Below are 14,345 nucleotides of genomic sequence, written 5' to 3' on the forward strand. Positions count from 1 at the left end.
TAACTCACTTGTGTCAGCAAAGAAGAGTGAACACAGTTGCAACAAAAATGAGTGATAGAAGATGCAGAAAGAGGAATGTCTCAGACCCAGGACACTTTGAAAAATAAGGAGGCAATAAAGAACAATTGGTTTGAAAATTCCAGCAGAAATATTCATAGGGATCCTCAGAAAACCTTCACAACGAACAATTTGACTTGTTCGTAATTTGATGGTTCTGGTGCAAGAAATTTGCTGATAAACTACTCAATATTAAAAGAGAAAGCAAAACATTTTTCTAAAGTACTAAGCATCGATAATTCTATAGTTAGTAATAAGTGGCTTGAAATATTTTTTAATAGAAACAACAGCAAGTTCAAATTTGTTTGTGATGAAAGTGCATCAATAATCCAGACAAGGATTTCACGGTGAATGGATCTGACTGGGAACTATGAATCAAATATTCAGTGTAGATGAAACAGCACTTTTTTTATATCATGGTTGTCCACAAAACTAATAGTTTTAAAAATGCAAAAAAGACCCAAATTTGTTGTCTACAACTGCATTAGGTGAAAAAGAAAGACCACTAATCATAAACGATGCACTGAAACCACACTTGTAAAGAAAAAAAAATTTCCAAACTTGTAGTTGACTTGCATGCAAAAAAAAAAAAAATGCTTGGATGAGTAGGTGACTAGAATTGAGTAAACTGGAAACTAGCTAGGATGAGTGGAAACTAGAATTGGCAAATTTAAACAATTTTAACCTTAGAACGATGTATAGAGATGTGACGATAACCTTGAAAACTGTGGGAGGGAGGAACTTTCCTACTGTCAACATATGGAACGAAATGATAGCAGACAAGAGTAGTGAGAGGCAAGGAGTGAAATCATTGAGTGTAAAACTATTGATGGATGAAAAGCCTTCTCAATGCAATTAGGAAATTAAATTATCAAATTATTTCAGGTAGAAGTTAATTGAAAATAAAAAAATTAATCTTCCATTGACCAAAACAAAAATATAATGCAAACAACCAGCTGGAGTCATTAAGTGACCCCAGCAATAAATATTTTCTATTTATTAAGTATAAAAAAAAAAAAAAAAAAGCAGCTATAACACAAAAAATTAAATGAAACAGTTGATAAGTGAAATACTGGTAACGAAACAGTTTTGTAACATTAACTAGTTTCGGCAGTTATGCATTCCACCGAATTGAAATTAGTTGTTTTGTTTATTTCATGATTAGCATACTGTTGATTTTATTCCAGTGGCATGGTTCCTGCAAACCAACCAATTACATTTACATTTTTTTAATTGTTCTCTTATCAAATGTTCTGAAATAAAATTTGGAAAAATATTACCATTGCCCAACTCTTAGTGTCGTGGGAGCATGTAAATTCCTACTATGCAATCCAAAGTGTCTACAACCCCCTTTGCACTCATTATAGTCAAGTATCACTTGGAGTTGTTTCATCTGATATATTCAAATCAAAGTACTGAGTTGATACTATGCTCCTATTTTTCTTAGGAACATAGGAAATCATCATGACATCCTCAGTTGTTTGCACTGTATGTTTTATATTTGTGTGAAATTCTTGAGGAACCTCTGATTGAACTGCATAGTTCCGTTTAGCATTTACCTTGCTTCAATAATTCTTGTGCAATAAGGAACTTCTACATTACGTAAGGTCCATATCTTTATCCTATACCCAGCTGTTTGAAACCCAGCTTGTCAATGCATAAGTCATCACTGGGAATATGTGCTTTTTTACAATTCAAAACAAACATGTGGAATATATCCTCAATTGCTGCACTGTCTTCTCGTCATTGTGGACGAGTCTCTATATTGTCAAATCTAATAAATCTGAGCAAATCCTTCAATCTAGTGCGTGATATGGTCGCAGAAAAAAATTACAATTTTTTTCTGCAACCATATCACGTACTAGATTGAAGTACAACCAAAAAAATGTTGCAATGCAGGATTTCTGTGGCTCCATAATTCTAGAATGGGTTCCTGACATGCTTTGAGTGAATCATTAATAATGACCAGGCCTATGAATGCTTTCATTTCTAAGCAATTTATTTCCTTCCATTCATCATCTTTCAGAGACAGAGATAGCTTTTGGTTTCTTGAATAAGTATATCCAAAACATCGAAGCATTCAACTTATCCAGTTATGAATAAGTTGAATGCTTCTATGGGTGTCGTAATATTCTTACTATAACTTGTAAATCTGGGTATTTTGTTCATTGTTTGTTTCAAGACATCTTGCAGTTGGTTGGTTTTTTGACCACAGAGTGCCATCTTTAGTCAAAATTGTATCTTTAGAATTATTTTCACTACCTTCGTCAGATAATTCATTACCAGCATGTGCAGAATTATCGCTTTCACCATCTTCATCGGATGGATCACTAATTTGCTGCTTTTGGCTTTGTGAAATGTCTTCCTCTTCCAACAATTCCAATTGATCAGGAATATAATCAAACTCTTTGTTTACTAATTTTTTAAGTTCGCCTTCAGTGAGATACTTATGTGACATCATATAGCTAGATTGCGGAAATCAAGCACGTGAGAATATTACGCTGTCAGCAACAAAGCAAGTATGGCGTGACATGTCCTAGCACTCTTTCAAGCATTCTCTGACCAGTAATTTCACTCTATAACGGTTAACAATGTAATAACATCAATGGCCACGTGAGGTTACTAGGTTATCCAAATTTAGAAATTTTCTTAGATAAATTTTAAGTCATCGGAAAAGGTGAAAAACTCGGCTAAAAAAATAACGAAGCTTCTAAGACATTAAGAAAAATATTGACAAAAAGTAGCATTGTGGGGTCACTGTGACCCCAATGCTACCATTTCTTTTTCCCAGGTTGGGGTTCCATAGTGACCCCCACCTGGTCATCAGAATGTTAAGGTAAAAGTGCTCAAATAAAACAGTAAATTCAAGATGGAAAGAGTAATAGTAAAAATTTACATCAATTCATGTTACCTGTTTTTTCTGCTGTTGGTGTATCTCCCTTTTCTCCAACAGGCTTATCAGTTTTTTCTCCAACAGCTTTATCAGCCTTTTCTGTAACCGGCTTATCATCTTTCTGAACAGGCTTTTTACTACCTACAGGCTTTGCATCTGGTCTTCTTATTGATCCACCAGATTCTCTTCTCACCTATTAATTTGTGTCTCATTTAGAAATGTATGAATATTTAAAAAAGTTAAGATAGATCATGCCCAACCAGAGATAACCATGCAAAAACTAAAAATGTTCAAAGTTGTGCATCTCTACTAATTACAATATTTGTGCTTTTAAAAGAATCAAGGAACCACTGTTTAAAACATAACTTCTACAACTTAATAATATCTAGTTTCAAAATTTTTTTTATATTTAATAATCATTATCCTAAGGACATTATGGTAGTCAAATATGGTTATATAAAAATACAGATCTCATGATTGAAAGTTTAGTCTGCTGAATTTTCTAAGGGAAATCAGATTGCTGCTACTCCAGTTGCCGGGGGGGGGGGGGGGATCACACTTGGTAAACATTTAAGTGACTCAGAATAATAAAAACTACTTTAATTGCAACTATTTTCTCAAGACTTATCAGATGATAACTAGCCAGTCTGACACGCACAACTACCAAACTTATCTATTAACTTTCAAATAAGTGGATCATTTTTATTAATACTTAAAATCTTTTTCTGGACATTGTTTCTCTGTACAGTAACAGCTCCAAGGTACTCCTCAAAAGGTGCCATCATACTTAAACACATCTAAGCCAGTTGCAAATTCTCACCTGCTTCTCTGAAGTTAGAAATCCTTCAAATAACTTTTCTTGGACATCCAAGTCCAGTAATAAATTGCTATTTCTTCCGTATTCTCAACTTATAATTAATACATTAGCACATATATATCACTATCATTTAACTGTAAGACCACTGTATTAATTCTTTTGCATGTAATGCCACATCCTGCTTCCAATATTGCTGTTATGGCCTTTCTCCTTTTTTAAATCCTAGATATACACAAATTCCAAAGTATAGAATGCACAAAACAAGCACCAAAACTAGCAATGGGAAATTAACTAGTAAAAGGCAGTTAAAGTTCCATTATGCTCTAATATCATATCAGATATCGACTAAAAGTACAGGAATCCCTCACCAAGTGCAAGGAATTTCCACACTTGGCAAAATTATATTAGAAAATAAGATGAGCAAAAAATGTCAATAATCATTTTTCCTAAAAACTAAGATGAGGCTGATAATCAAATAAGAAAAACACATTAAGAATGAGATTACAGAACCAAGAAAAAACACACAGCACTTCACCAAAAACCTATAAGAAAGGAGGTAGCAACATGCACTACTGTATATAAAGCTGATGTGGCCAAACATGAGGGTGCATGTGTCATGTGACCAGAGTGCAAACCTGTGGCTGCTAAATCTTGTGTTTGATGTGAATCAAATCTTGTGAATGCCTTTGACCAATTGGTCATCCCAGAGTACAAACAGTAAATTAATTTATCACACAGTAACCTAACCAGCTGTGGATCTTCAAACAGCTTTTAATGCGTTGCAAACAATCTGAACTTAAGTCAATAATTTGTCCACAAAGTAATTTTACTCTGGCATTTTTCACAGTTGCTTTTAATTTGCCATGCAACATTTTAACAAAAACCTATCACGTTATAGTGAATACACCTTTCTTTGTGTTCTGAAATAAAATGAAAATTAAAATATGTAACAATGCTATTTAACTGTATATAACAATTTATGCCAAAACAAGATCTACTGTGACTAATTAAATTTTTACTAATAACACACCATGAGGAAAATTTGGGACCTCTATTCTGTGATAATATAATATAAACCAATCCACACCCTCCACTCCAGCATGGGGGATTTATTGATGAAATAAATGAAATAAATCCCCCATGCTGGAGTGGAGGGTGTAATACAATGAAATTTTTGTTGATCCAGGACCACCAACATTTTAGTAAAGTAGTACTAATCTACTTTACTAATTTAGTAAAGCTTCTGAAAGTATAGAGGAAATCTGTGTCACCAATATGGCATGATGGATGGACCAAAGAATCTCAAAACAATCATACAAAAACATCCAGCAACAAATGATGCAACTATAGGTACAGCATGTGTTATTTCTCTTGAAGATTTTTAACTCCTGAAGCAAGACGTGGAATCTATTTTCACCCGAAAAACATGTAACACCACAATTAATTTTATGCACTTTAATGAGTTCTGTACCCACACTACAATCCTGAACCATGACAGTTTGCAGGGGAAACACAGGACATCTGTCTTTGGAGAAGTACAGTCCACCAAGCATATGATCACTTGTATTCAACAGGAAAGACAACAAATACTGTGCTCTAAACCAGCAGTTCTCAAAGTGCGGTCCACACACCGGTGAGGAGTCTGCAAGGTCAAAACTATTTTCATAATAATGCTAAGATGTACTAAGTATAAGACATTAGGATTCTTAATTTTTAAGAGCGTGAAGGTGTCCTGAGACCAAAAAGTTTTAGAACCACTACTCTAAATTATTCATACATAAGGGTTGTAGTCCAGAAAAGACATTTTCATAATGGCTGGATGATTACAGCAGCAGCAGCATCATCATCATGACAATGCAAGAGTACAATCTCTATTTGATACATGCCAGGTGATTAACAATCCAATTCCCACTCTCCTGGAGTTCACTTTATTCCATAAGCTTAACAGTGAAATTAAGAGTGCCATTTACTACCACACAGTGATGTTTAGAAAATAATTGGGGGAGGGAGGGACAGGTTAAAAAATAAAAGGGATCTCCATCAACAGCTCAATGTTTCATATTTAAAATTTTTCATATAAAAATTCTCGTATTAGAAGGGAATATTCATGGGAAAGCAGATAAAGCTACTTCTATCAATTTATTGAAATTCTTACCCTTTCAACTGATATTGAACGACCATGAAATTCTGTACGATGAAGGTTTTGAATACATAGTGATGCTTCTTTGCTGTTTGCCATGGTAACAAAACCGTAACACCTTGCACCTGGATTGCGTCCATTTGTTATAATTTTGGCTCCAATAACCTGTAAAAAATTTGATATGAGAATGTGCATGTGAGAACCTAAACACTTTATAACATGGGCTAATATTCCCAAACACTGCATAAACTAAAATTTTAAGCATGACACTTTTCATTCCTGTACCTGAAAAAACAATGTTAAATCCTGAAATAAATAGAACTTTAAAATGTCTATTTCTGTAAATCAGTTATTTCTGCAAGAATTCTGATCGCACGCCAAACTCAGATGTACCTGCAAGTTTTGCTCATTTGTATTATGTATTATCTGTAGTATCTATGTATTATCTGTGACCAGAAATTGAATTAAAAAATACAAATAATAATGAACACATCCAAATAACATTTTCAGTATATTGAAAAACAGATGCTCATTTTTGTGTGACCAAATAGTCAACAGATCATATACTGAGCTTTTCATCAGCTCAATGTTTGGCAATTATAATTAATGCAATATTAAATAATTTTCTATTTATTAAATTGATACTGCACTTATATTAATCAGGAATTATAGGCAGTGGTCTTTATCTTTCATACAAGATGTTTGTTAAAAGTGTAAATATTAAGCTATCAGTATTAACACACTAAAAACACTAAGGTACATGCAAAAAGTTCCCAGAATTTCAATAAAAGCTTGAGTGAACAGTTGAGCTTACTAATCTACCACCTTCAACATACCTACCTTTTGGTGGTGCACACGCATTCCATTGGTCTTCCCAAGCTTTGAAGCATTCTTTAAAATTATTAGTTTCTTTTAGCACACATATGGCTGCTTCAGCATTTTCTATCATGTCATCACAGAGCAAAATAATGACACCAAAACCCCATATTTAGTTAGTTTCATAACAGAAGTCAGATGGTGCAAAATCTGGGGAGTAGGGAGGCTGCTGCGTGGCTGTCATTTTCTCACAGCCAAGAATTGCAGAACTGCCACCACTAGGCACACTGTCAAGGTACAGGATCCATGCATCCTATCCTTCCTTCAGGTTTTTGCCTTGAATTTTTGTCATAGATTTGCAATGCACTATGCCATCATTGTAAAAAAAAAAAAAAAACACCATCCGCAGACTAAGATTTTGTTGCACAATCTTGTGATCTTGGAGTTGTAGGCAAACACCTAACTCTCATACCCAGTGACCACCTTTTTTTTTTTAAAAGGAAACTTAGATCCTACATAGATTTCGAAAACAAATCACCTGTAATGGTTTTCCTGCAGTCCATCTGACAGCAAGTGTTGAACAAACTTTGCACACACGTGCAATGCATCCCTAAATCTTGAACCAGGATTGTGCATGCTGTGCCTACAGACAGTCAGTCCAACGGTTGTTGGGCAATCTCAACAACAGTCATTTATGTATCATTTCGTACAAGTCTCCAAACTTGACATTCGTTACATTGAAGGGCGTGCACAGCAAAGTTCAACTTCCAGTGTATCTTGTCCAGTTTTAAACTGATTAAACCACTTATAAACTGCTGTTTTCTTCAAACCATCATTTCCATAAATTTTCTATGATTGCAGCATCTCTGTAGCACTTTTCCCAAGTTTGTTAATAGCACACTATTCAAATTGCAACATTCTGCGTCAGTCAACTGTGACACAAGTGACGTCAATTCAGTTCCCCCTTAGCATGCATGTGCACCAAGTTCAATGTGAAAACACCAAAAATTTAAATACCAGCATGCAATCCAAGGAACTTTTTGAATGTACTATGTCTACTGTATATACCATTTTTCCCCCTCATGTAATTACTTATAAGAAATATTCATCTGTGAATTGGTTTGAAGTAACTCAAAGGAAGGCCTTGAAACAAACTTACAAAATGAGAAGTTCGTCAGAATACAGATGCAAAAGGAATCGTGTATATTACATTGTGTGTGTAATCACAATGTTAAAACAATAAAAACTCGTCCCTATTCTTTGCTCTCTCAGCCACCAATTTCCCATCTGTCTTTACTATCCTTGCCTTTTCAGTGGTAGTATTACAATTAACTTGTAGCTGTTACAAGTGTCAACACCTTTCATTGCTGTCTTTCCCATGTCATGTTTTCCTGCTATATTAACTGACCAACTTCGTCTCAGTGTCTTCCTTGAGCTCTTTTGATGCATAATTATGAAATCTACAGACTTGTTTAAAATTAGTGAAATATTGTGATTTATTTTAAAAAATTGAATACTTGGAAACACATGCCTCACTACGTGCTATAATGTCACTGGCTCTCAAAAGATTTGCCAGGAATACAGGATGAAGTTCTGTCCTGTTGATAAGGGGAAATCGATATGAATATTTTAACTGTCGTGTGGATCACCACTGTGATTAAATCAATGAGATTCGGGTAGTTCTGCCCTTTTCATACTCATGAAAGGACTGCTTCTTGTAAAAATGTACAAAGATTGTAGTGTCAGCTGAGTCCTGTTTGAATTGCTAAAAATTAATGTCAATTTGTAGTGTGCCAGTGCTTTCAACTGTTTAATGGATGCTGCTCGTATGATGACGTATAGTCAAAGGCTTAAATAGGAACTAAAAGTTAAATCTAATAATAGTGTCTGGTATTTGTGACTATCAACTTCATTCCCCTTTCCCCTTATTCTGTTCCCCTTCATTCCCCTTTTGTACTGGGATACAAAAGATAATCAACTAATGGTGTTCTTTAATTTGCAACCAGCTCTTGATTTAATATACAACAGAGTAGACCTTACAGAAGGAATTACACAGTTGTATGATTGAACTGATTCAGGGTAAGAGATTAAGATTTGCTTTCTAAAGCCAATTTCATTTTATGTAGTTCTGCAGAAAAATGCTGTATTCAGATGGTAAACATAACGAAATGATAGTAGAAGAGAAGCACTGCCACTGCATCAATGGATGGGTGTGATTTGGAACAGCTATTACAAGTAGACTATTTTCTAGGATAGATGGTAAAAAACAAATCCCAGATAATCAATTTCACTGTTAATCGAAAAATACAGAAGTCCTCGACATACATAATAGTAACATAAGACGTAACTTCTTAGTTTGTCAAGTTTTGCGTAACTCGGGAATGACCAATAACATATTGCTACTATAATATTATTGACAAAACTGAATTCAGCACGATACTTGTTAATGTTTGACCATTTTCATACATTCTTATTGGTTTAATTTTCTGATCCAACTCTTTTTGTCAGTAGATTTACTAGTACCACTGTAATTATTCTCTTAGTTGGTGCCACTATAAAGGTCAAAACGAAATTTTCTGTAAAGAACTCCACAGGGTTAAGGCGAAAACTCACTATTATCACCCTGCACAAGCTCACATTTTATTAAAGCAGATTTCTGGAGGTCAACAAAAAACGATTTGCACTTTCCAGAATCATAAGTGAAAATTTTAATCCTCTGTATAAGTGAATTTGCAATGCAATTGTTGCTTGCCAAATCGGGACAGGCAAAGATCTTAGTATGTTCAGCTTTGAGACAATAGTAAGATATAAACATCACTGGGGACTGATATTTAGGATGAGTAGTTCAGTCTATATGCACTTTACATTGTGTGTGTAAAATGTGAATTGTGCTAGTTTTCTGTTAAAAGATAACTGAATGCTGCCTTTTAGATCTAGCGTTCTGAGAATGGTGCAAAATACAGATCTGTATAGATTTTGGTTAGACAGTACCTGGAAGTTCTTTTGTGATAGAATCTATTCTAAGGGCAAAAATTATGACATGCATTCATGGCACAGAATCCTTACCTGTAAAAATAACAAAGCGAAATTTTATAATGAACTTGAAAAGAATAATTCTGGAGAAAATTCGAGAATATAGGGTAGTTGCCTTGTAGAACTGAAGGTATATGGTCATTCGAATTCCATACCTCCAAGTAACAGCAAATACCTTTCAATACCTATGGAAACCATAACAAGATGTTAATTTTTAAAAAATGGCTTGTGAATGGCCGATTCTGACTTGATCATGAATTTAACAGAATAATAAGATCAGCCAAATAATACGAAGTAAAAAATCTATCAATTTTCGGACGCTATGCTCTTCAATAGTAATTGAAAATGAGGAAGTGATCCTCTCATAAGTATCAGGTGAAGCCCACCTACTTCTTTTTGCTGTTTTTTTTAACTGTATTTTTCACCAACTTACTTTTTTAAAATTAGTTCTATTTCATAGTAAAAAATTAATGCACATTATGTTAAACATAAATAAAAAATAACATCCAAATCTCAGTAAATTTTGATTCAGAATTACAGTATATTCATGGTTTATTTTAAACAAAGGGTGTCCCCCTCCTGAATGTCCCTGATTTTAAAAGGTGATGAAAATTCAAGTGTTGTATATATGGCAATGTAGTGGGAGCCAGTTTCATTGTTGATGTTTCGAACCACACTGATTGAGGCTGTGGTATGGTCTGCAACCTGCAAACCACATCACTGCCTGTTGCCACAGTTTAAAGGCACTTAAATAACATTGAATTGAGGTCATCAATGCACCTCAGAAGAGATAAGTTGAAGCAGTACGTGCTGTCTTTGTAGTTAGCAGAAATCAATCAGGCATACATCAGGGGAACTGAACATGCAACTCTGCACAGGATCATAAAACAAGCAGCTGCTTTTCTAAGCCTATAAATTGCAAATGGTTCAAGAAATAAAGCAAGTAACAAACAACAGCAACAAAAACTTTGCTACTGATATACTTGATCACACTAACCAAAAACCATGATTTCTCGTGTCATGTTTTCGGATGAAGCAACATTTCCTATTTTGCGGGAAACTAACAATATTCGAGTATAGGGTTCTGAAACACCCACACTGTATCCAGGAGCACATTCAAAATAGCGCAAACACATGGTTTAGTCTTGTGAAGGATATGATTAGACAGTTTTTCTTGGAGGATCTGGTCATGGGAACCACATACCCAGACATGGTGGAACCATAGGCATCTCCTCACATTCCACACCTACAGCCCAACGTAAATAACATTTTAGCAAAATGAGCTTGCAGATGTCCATTGCTCTGAACGACACATTCCCAGACCCTCGAATTAGGTGTGGTGGACTGACACTCTGCATCCCCCCACCTGCCATAACTCCCTTAGATTTCTGTGAAAGACATGGTTTATTCAATGAAGGTGTATATGATCACCTTATGCATATGCCACATTCAAGCAGGTGCAACCATCAGTGCAGATATGTTGGACCCGATCTTGACAGTATTGTTTAGACTTTCTTTGTAGCACCAAAGGAGCTCATGAAGTCTGCAGACTCTGTTTTGGTTTTCTTTCTCAATAAAAGTTTTTGCATTTCCTAGTGCAATTTTTTTTTTTTTTTTTTTTTTTTTTTTTTGAGACATTTAAAATCAGAAAATATTAAAAAGAACACCCTGCATCTTTTCTGGAAATTCCTCAAATTTCTTGAAAAGAAGAAAAAAACTGTTCAATATAAATGCATAGTATATGTTCAATTTTAGTCCATATGAGTATCTTACAAAAACTTGGGCATAGAATATTGTTCAATAATGAGAATTTTACAAAACAATCAAATGGTATATCTTTTTAAGCATATATTACCTTTCCATATTTACTGAAAAGATTTTTCAGTTCGAGTGCTCTTGTTGTAGATACGAGTCCGGTAATCCAAAGATTTCTACTGCTCACTACAGATCGGCGTGCCCTATCTTCTGAAACACAAACTTACCTTAGTGGAACAGTCAGGAAATCAACAATAGATCATAAAGTAATACTTTGAAGTATAACCAAATTCTTAGAAGTGCAAAATATCACTGACATGAATTTTATTTTAATCACGAGAGAATTAATTATAAAACTAGAGTTCCTTTCAGGAGTATACAGGGTGTTTCAGTTAAACGTTTCAGAACTTCTAAGAGGGGTAGGGTACATCCTGATAACTCGAAATCATATAGCAATGTGGGGTCGGAAATGCTTTCCTGAAGCGGTGTTGTACACAGAAGCACCATAAAGAAAAGAGACCGTAAGTGAGAAATCGTTTTAATAATACATGAAAGTGTTGTTTTCCGATGAGGCATCCTTCACAAGGGAAGGAATTTTCAACACGCATAACGACCATATCTGGGCGGTCGAGAACCCGCATGCAATACGACGTCGTGCAGCACAGATTCGATTTTTGGTCAATGTATGGGCCGGTATTATGGGAGATCACCTCATCGGACCTTACCTGTTACCGTGTCGTCTAACCGGACCTATCTACTTGATCTTTCTGCAGCAAGTATTGCCACAACTTTTGAGAGATGAACAGATTTCTGCATCGACGCAACAGACAATGTGGTTCCAACACGATGGAGCCCCTGCCCATTATAGCGGAGATGTTCGTAACTACCTGGATGTCACATTTGGTCAACAGTGGATCGGACGTGGTGGTCCCGTGCGTTGGCCTGCTCGGTCACCCGACCTATCATGTCTTGATTTTTATTTCTGGGGTCATATGAAATCGCTAGTTTATGACACCCCTGTTGACAATGCTGAGGAGCTGGTTGCAAGAATCGCAGTAGCTGCCGAAGAAATTCGCCTGGAGTATTCCAGAATGTTCGGATGTCCATGCGTTGGAGATGTGAGGCGTGCATTGTAGCCCGTGGAAGAAACTTCGAACACTTACTTTAATCCATGTACCTTTTGCTTCTTTTCATGTATTATTAAAACGATTTCTCACTTACGGTCTCTTTTCTTTATGGTGCTTCTGTGTACAACACCGCTTCAGGAAAGCATTTCCGACCCCACATTGCTATATGATTTCGAGTTATCAGGATGTACCCTACCCCTCTTAGAAGTTCTGAAACGTTTAACTGAAACACCCTGTATATAAGTTCTACACCTACTAAGTAACATGTATGGGAGAAGTAGAAAAAAAAAATTTTAAGGGTTAATTTCAGTTACTCCTATCACCTCAAATAATATTTAATGACAATACAGTAAAAACAAGCATATAATAAACAAGTCATGAATATTACTGCAAAATGATTTCTCAAGCCCTGCAAATTTGCCAATAAATGTACTTAAGACATTTGAATCATTGCAATTTATTTCCACTTTATGATCTTTGGTTTTAAGTATCTGAAAATGCTCCATTTCATCAGTTAATTGTCTGAATGACTTAAGCTTTTTGATCTGTCTGCCTTCCTAAAACCTTACTTTAGTAATTTTGTTCTTAATGAATTAAATGTTAAATTGCAAACCAATTGTTTCTTCAGATTTTACATGATAAAAAGTATAGTTGTTACATAAGAGTCATCTGACAGAGGCAATTAATTGTGGTTTTATAAATTGAAAAATGCACAGGACTAGCTTTGTTTATGCTTTTTTCCCCACAGGCAGAATTAATAAGTAGGGTTTCATTGAATACAAAAAATGACAGAGTAAAAAAAAAAAATGTGGAGGTTCTAAAGTCTCAACTTTATTAGACAGTTGGAAAAAACTTTAGTAGTCGAGACGCGCTAATTTTCGTAAAATCGGACAAATGTTAATAATTTATTGTAATTTTTCCTTGTAGACTGCAATCTCACTATGGATTTAAAATAAACTTTGTGGATTTTTTTGAAAAGGGTAGTATAGTCTATTTTTTGGAAATTAAAGGAATATTATATATTTTATTTCAAGGCAGAAGAATACTCTTACCTGGGATTTTCTTCAGGAATGGCTGCATCTGGGTGAGGTGTAATTCAGAAGGTGTTGAAGTTGCAATTACATAGGAGGACAAAAGAAAAAGCCAGCTTTTGTCCTGAATCCTTTCATGGGGAGTAATTGTAGGCATAAAGGGAGTGATGTCCTGAAGCCTGATGAGGACTTTTAGTTAATACCATCTTCAAAGGAGGGTGAATACATGTTGAGGCTATCTTTTATAGCCCTGGGCACGTTCCATTGCTGTATTTCAAAAGCAGCGTGGGGGGGGGGGGGTTGAGTAGTTGAAAAGGGGTGAAGTGGGAGGTGGGAAATTTCCCACTTCACCGTATTACACTTGTACTTTGGGAATTTGGAAATTGATTTTATTTTTTGGCAGAGGGGGAAAAAAGCTAGGAAAGGGAAAGGGGGGGGGGGTTTCGCTCAGAAATCCAGGTGAGTGACTACCCATCCCTCCTGTTAGTAGAGGTCCTGGATTGCGGAACAGTAGGAAACGCTGGTCTAGAGTAAAGTCAGGAGTGTTGTCAATAAAATCGCCAAATTCAAACTCCTGGTTATTACAACTAATACTAACATAATAGGCCTAACAGAAACGTGGTAGTGCCATCCAGAAATTGGGGACGGCTATATACCACTATGGTATATATAAATA

General features: G+C 35.4%; 1 protein-coding gene across 5 annotated transcripts in view; it reads right to left on the minus strand.

The window, feature by feature from the left end:
• Nucleotides 1-14,345, minus strand: part of LOC150091474 (uncharacterized) — an 86,818-nt gene that overhangs the window by 15,669 nt on the left and 56,804 nt on the right. For 4 of the 5 annotated variants that reach the window (XM_090375770.1, XM_090375785.1, XM_090375788.1 and 1 more), the window contains exons 7-9: nt 11,612-11,721; nt 5,923-6,072; nt 2,969-3,143 (exon numbers count right to left, since the gene is read on the minus strand). In XM_090375770.1, coding sequence (XP_090231896.1) covers nt 2,969-3,143; nt 5,923-6,072; nt 11,612-11,721 — 435 coding nt within the window. The remainder of the gene's footprint in view (nt 1-2,968; nt 3,144-5,922; nt 6,073-11,611; nt 11,722-14,345) is intronic. The other variant, XM_090375777.1, reaches the window with a different exon arrangement.

Source organism: Mastigoproctus giganteus, chromosome 1, assembly GCF_048544385.1.
Source record: "Mastigoproctus giganteus isolate SK-2022 chromosome 1, ASM4854438v1, whole genome shotgun sequence".
NCBI classification, from domain to species: Eukaryota; Metazoa; Arthropoda; class Arachnida; order Uropygi; family Thelyphonidae; genus Mastigoproctus; species Mastigoproctus giganteus.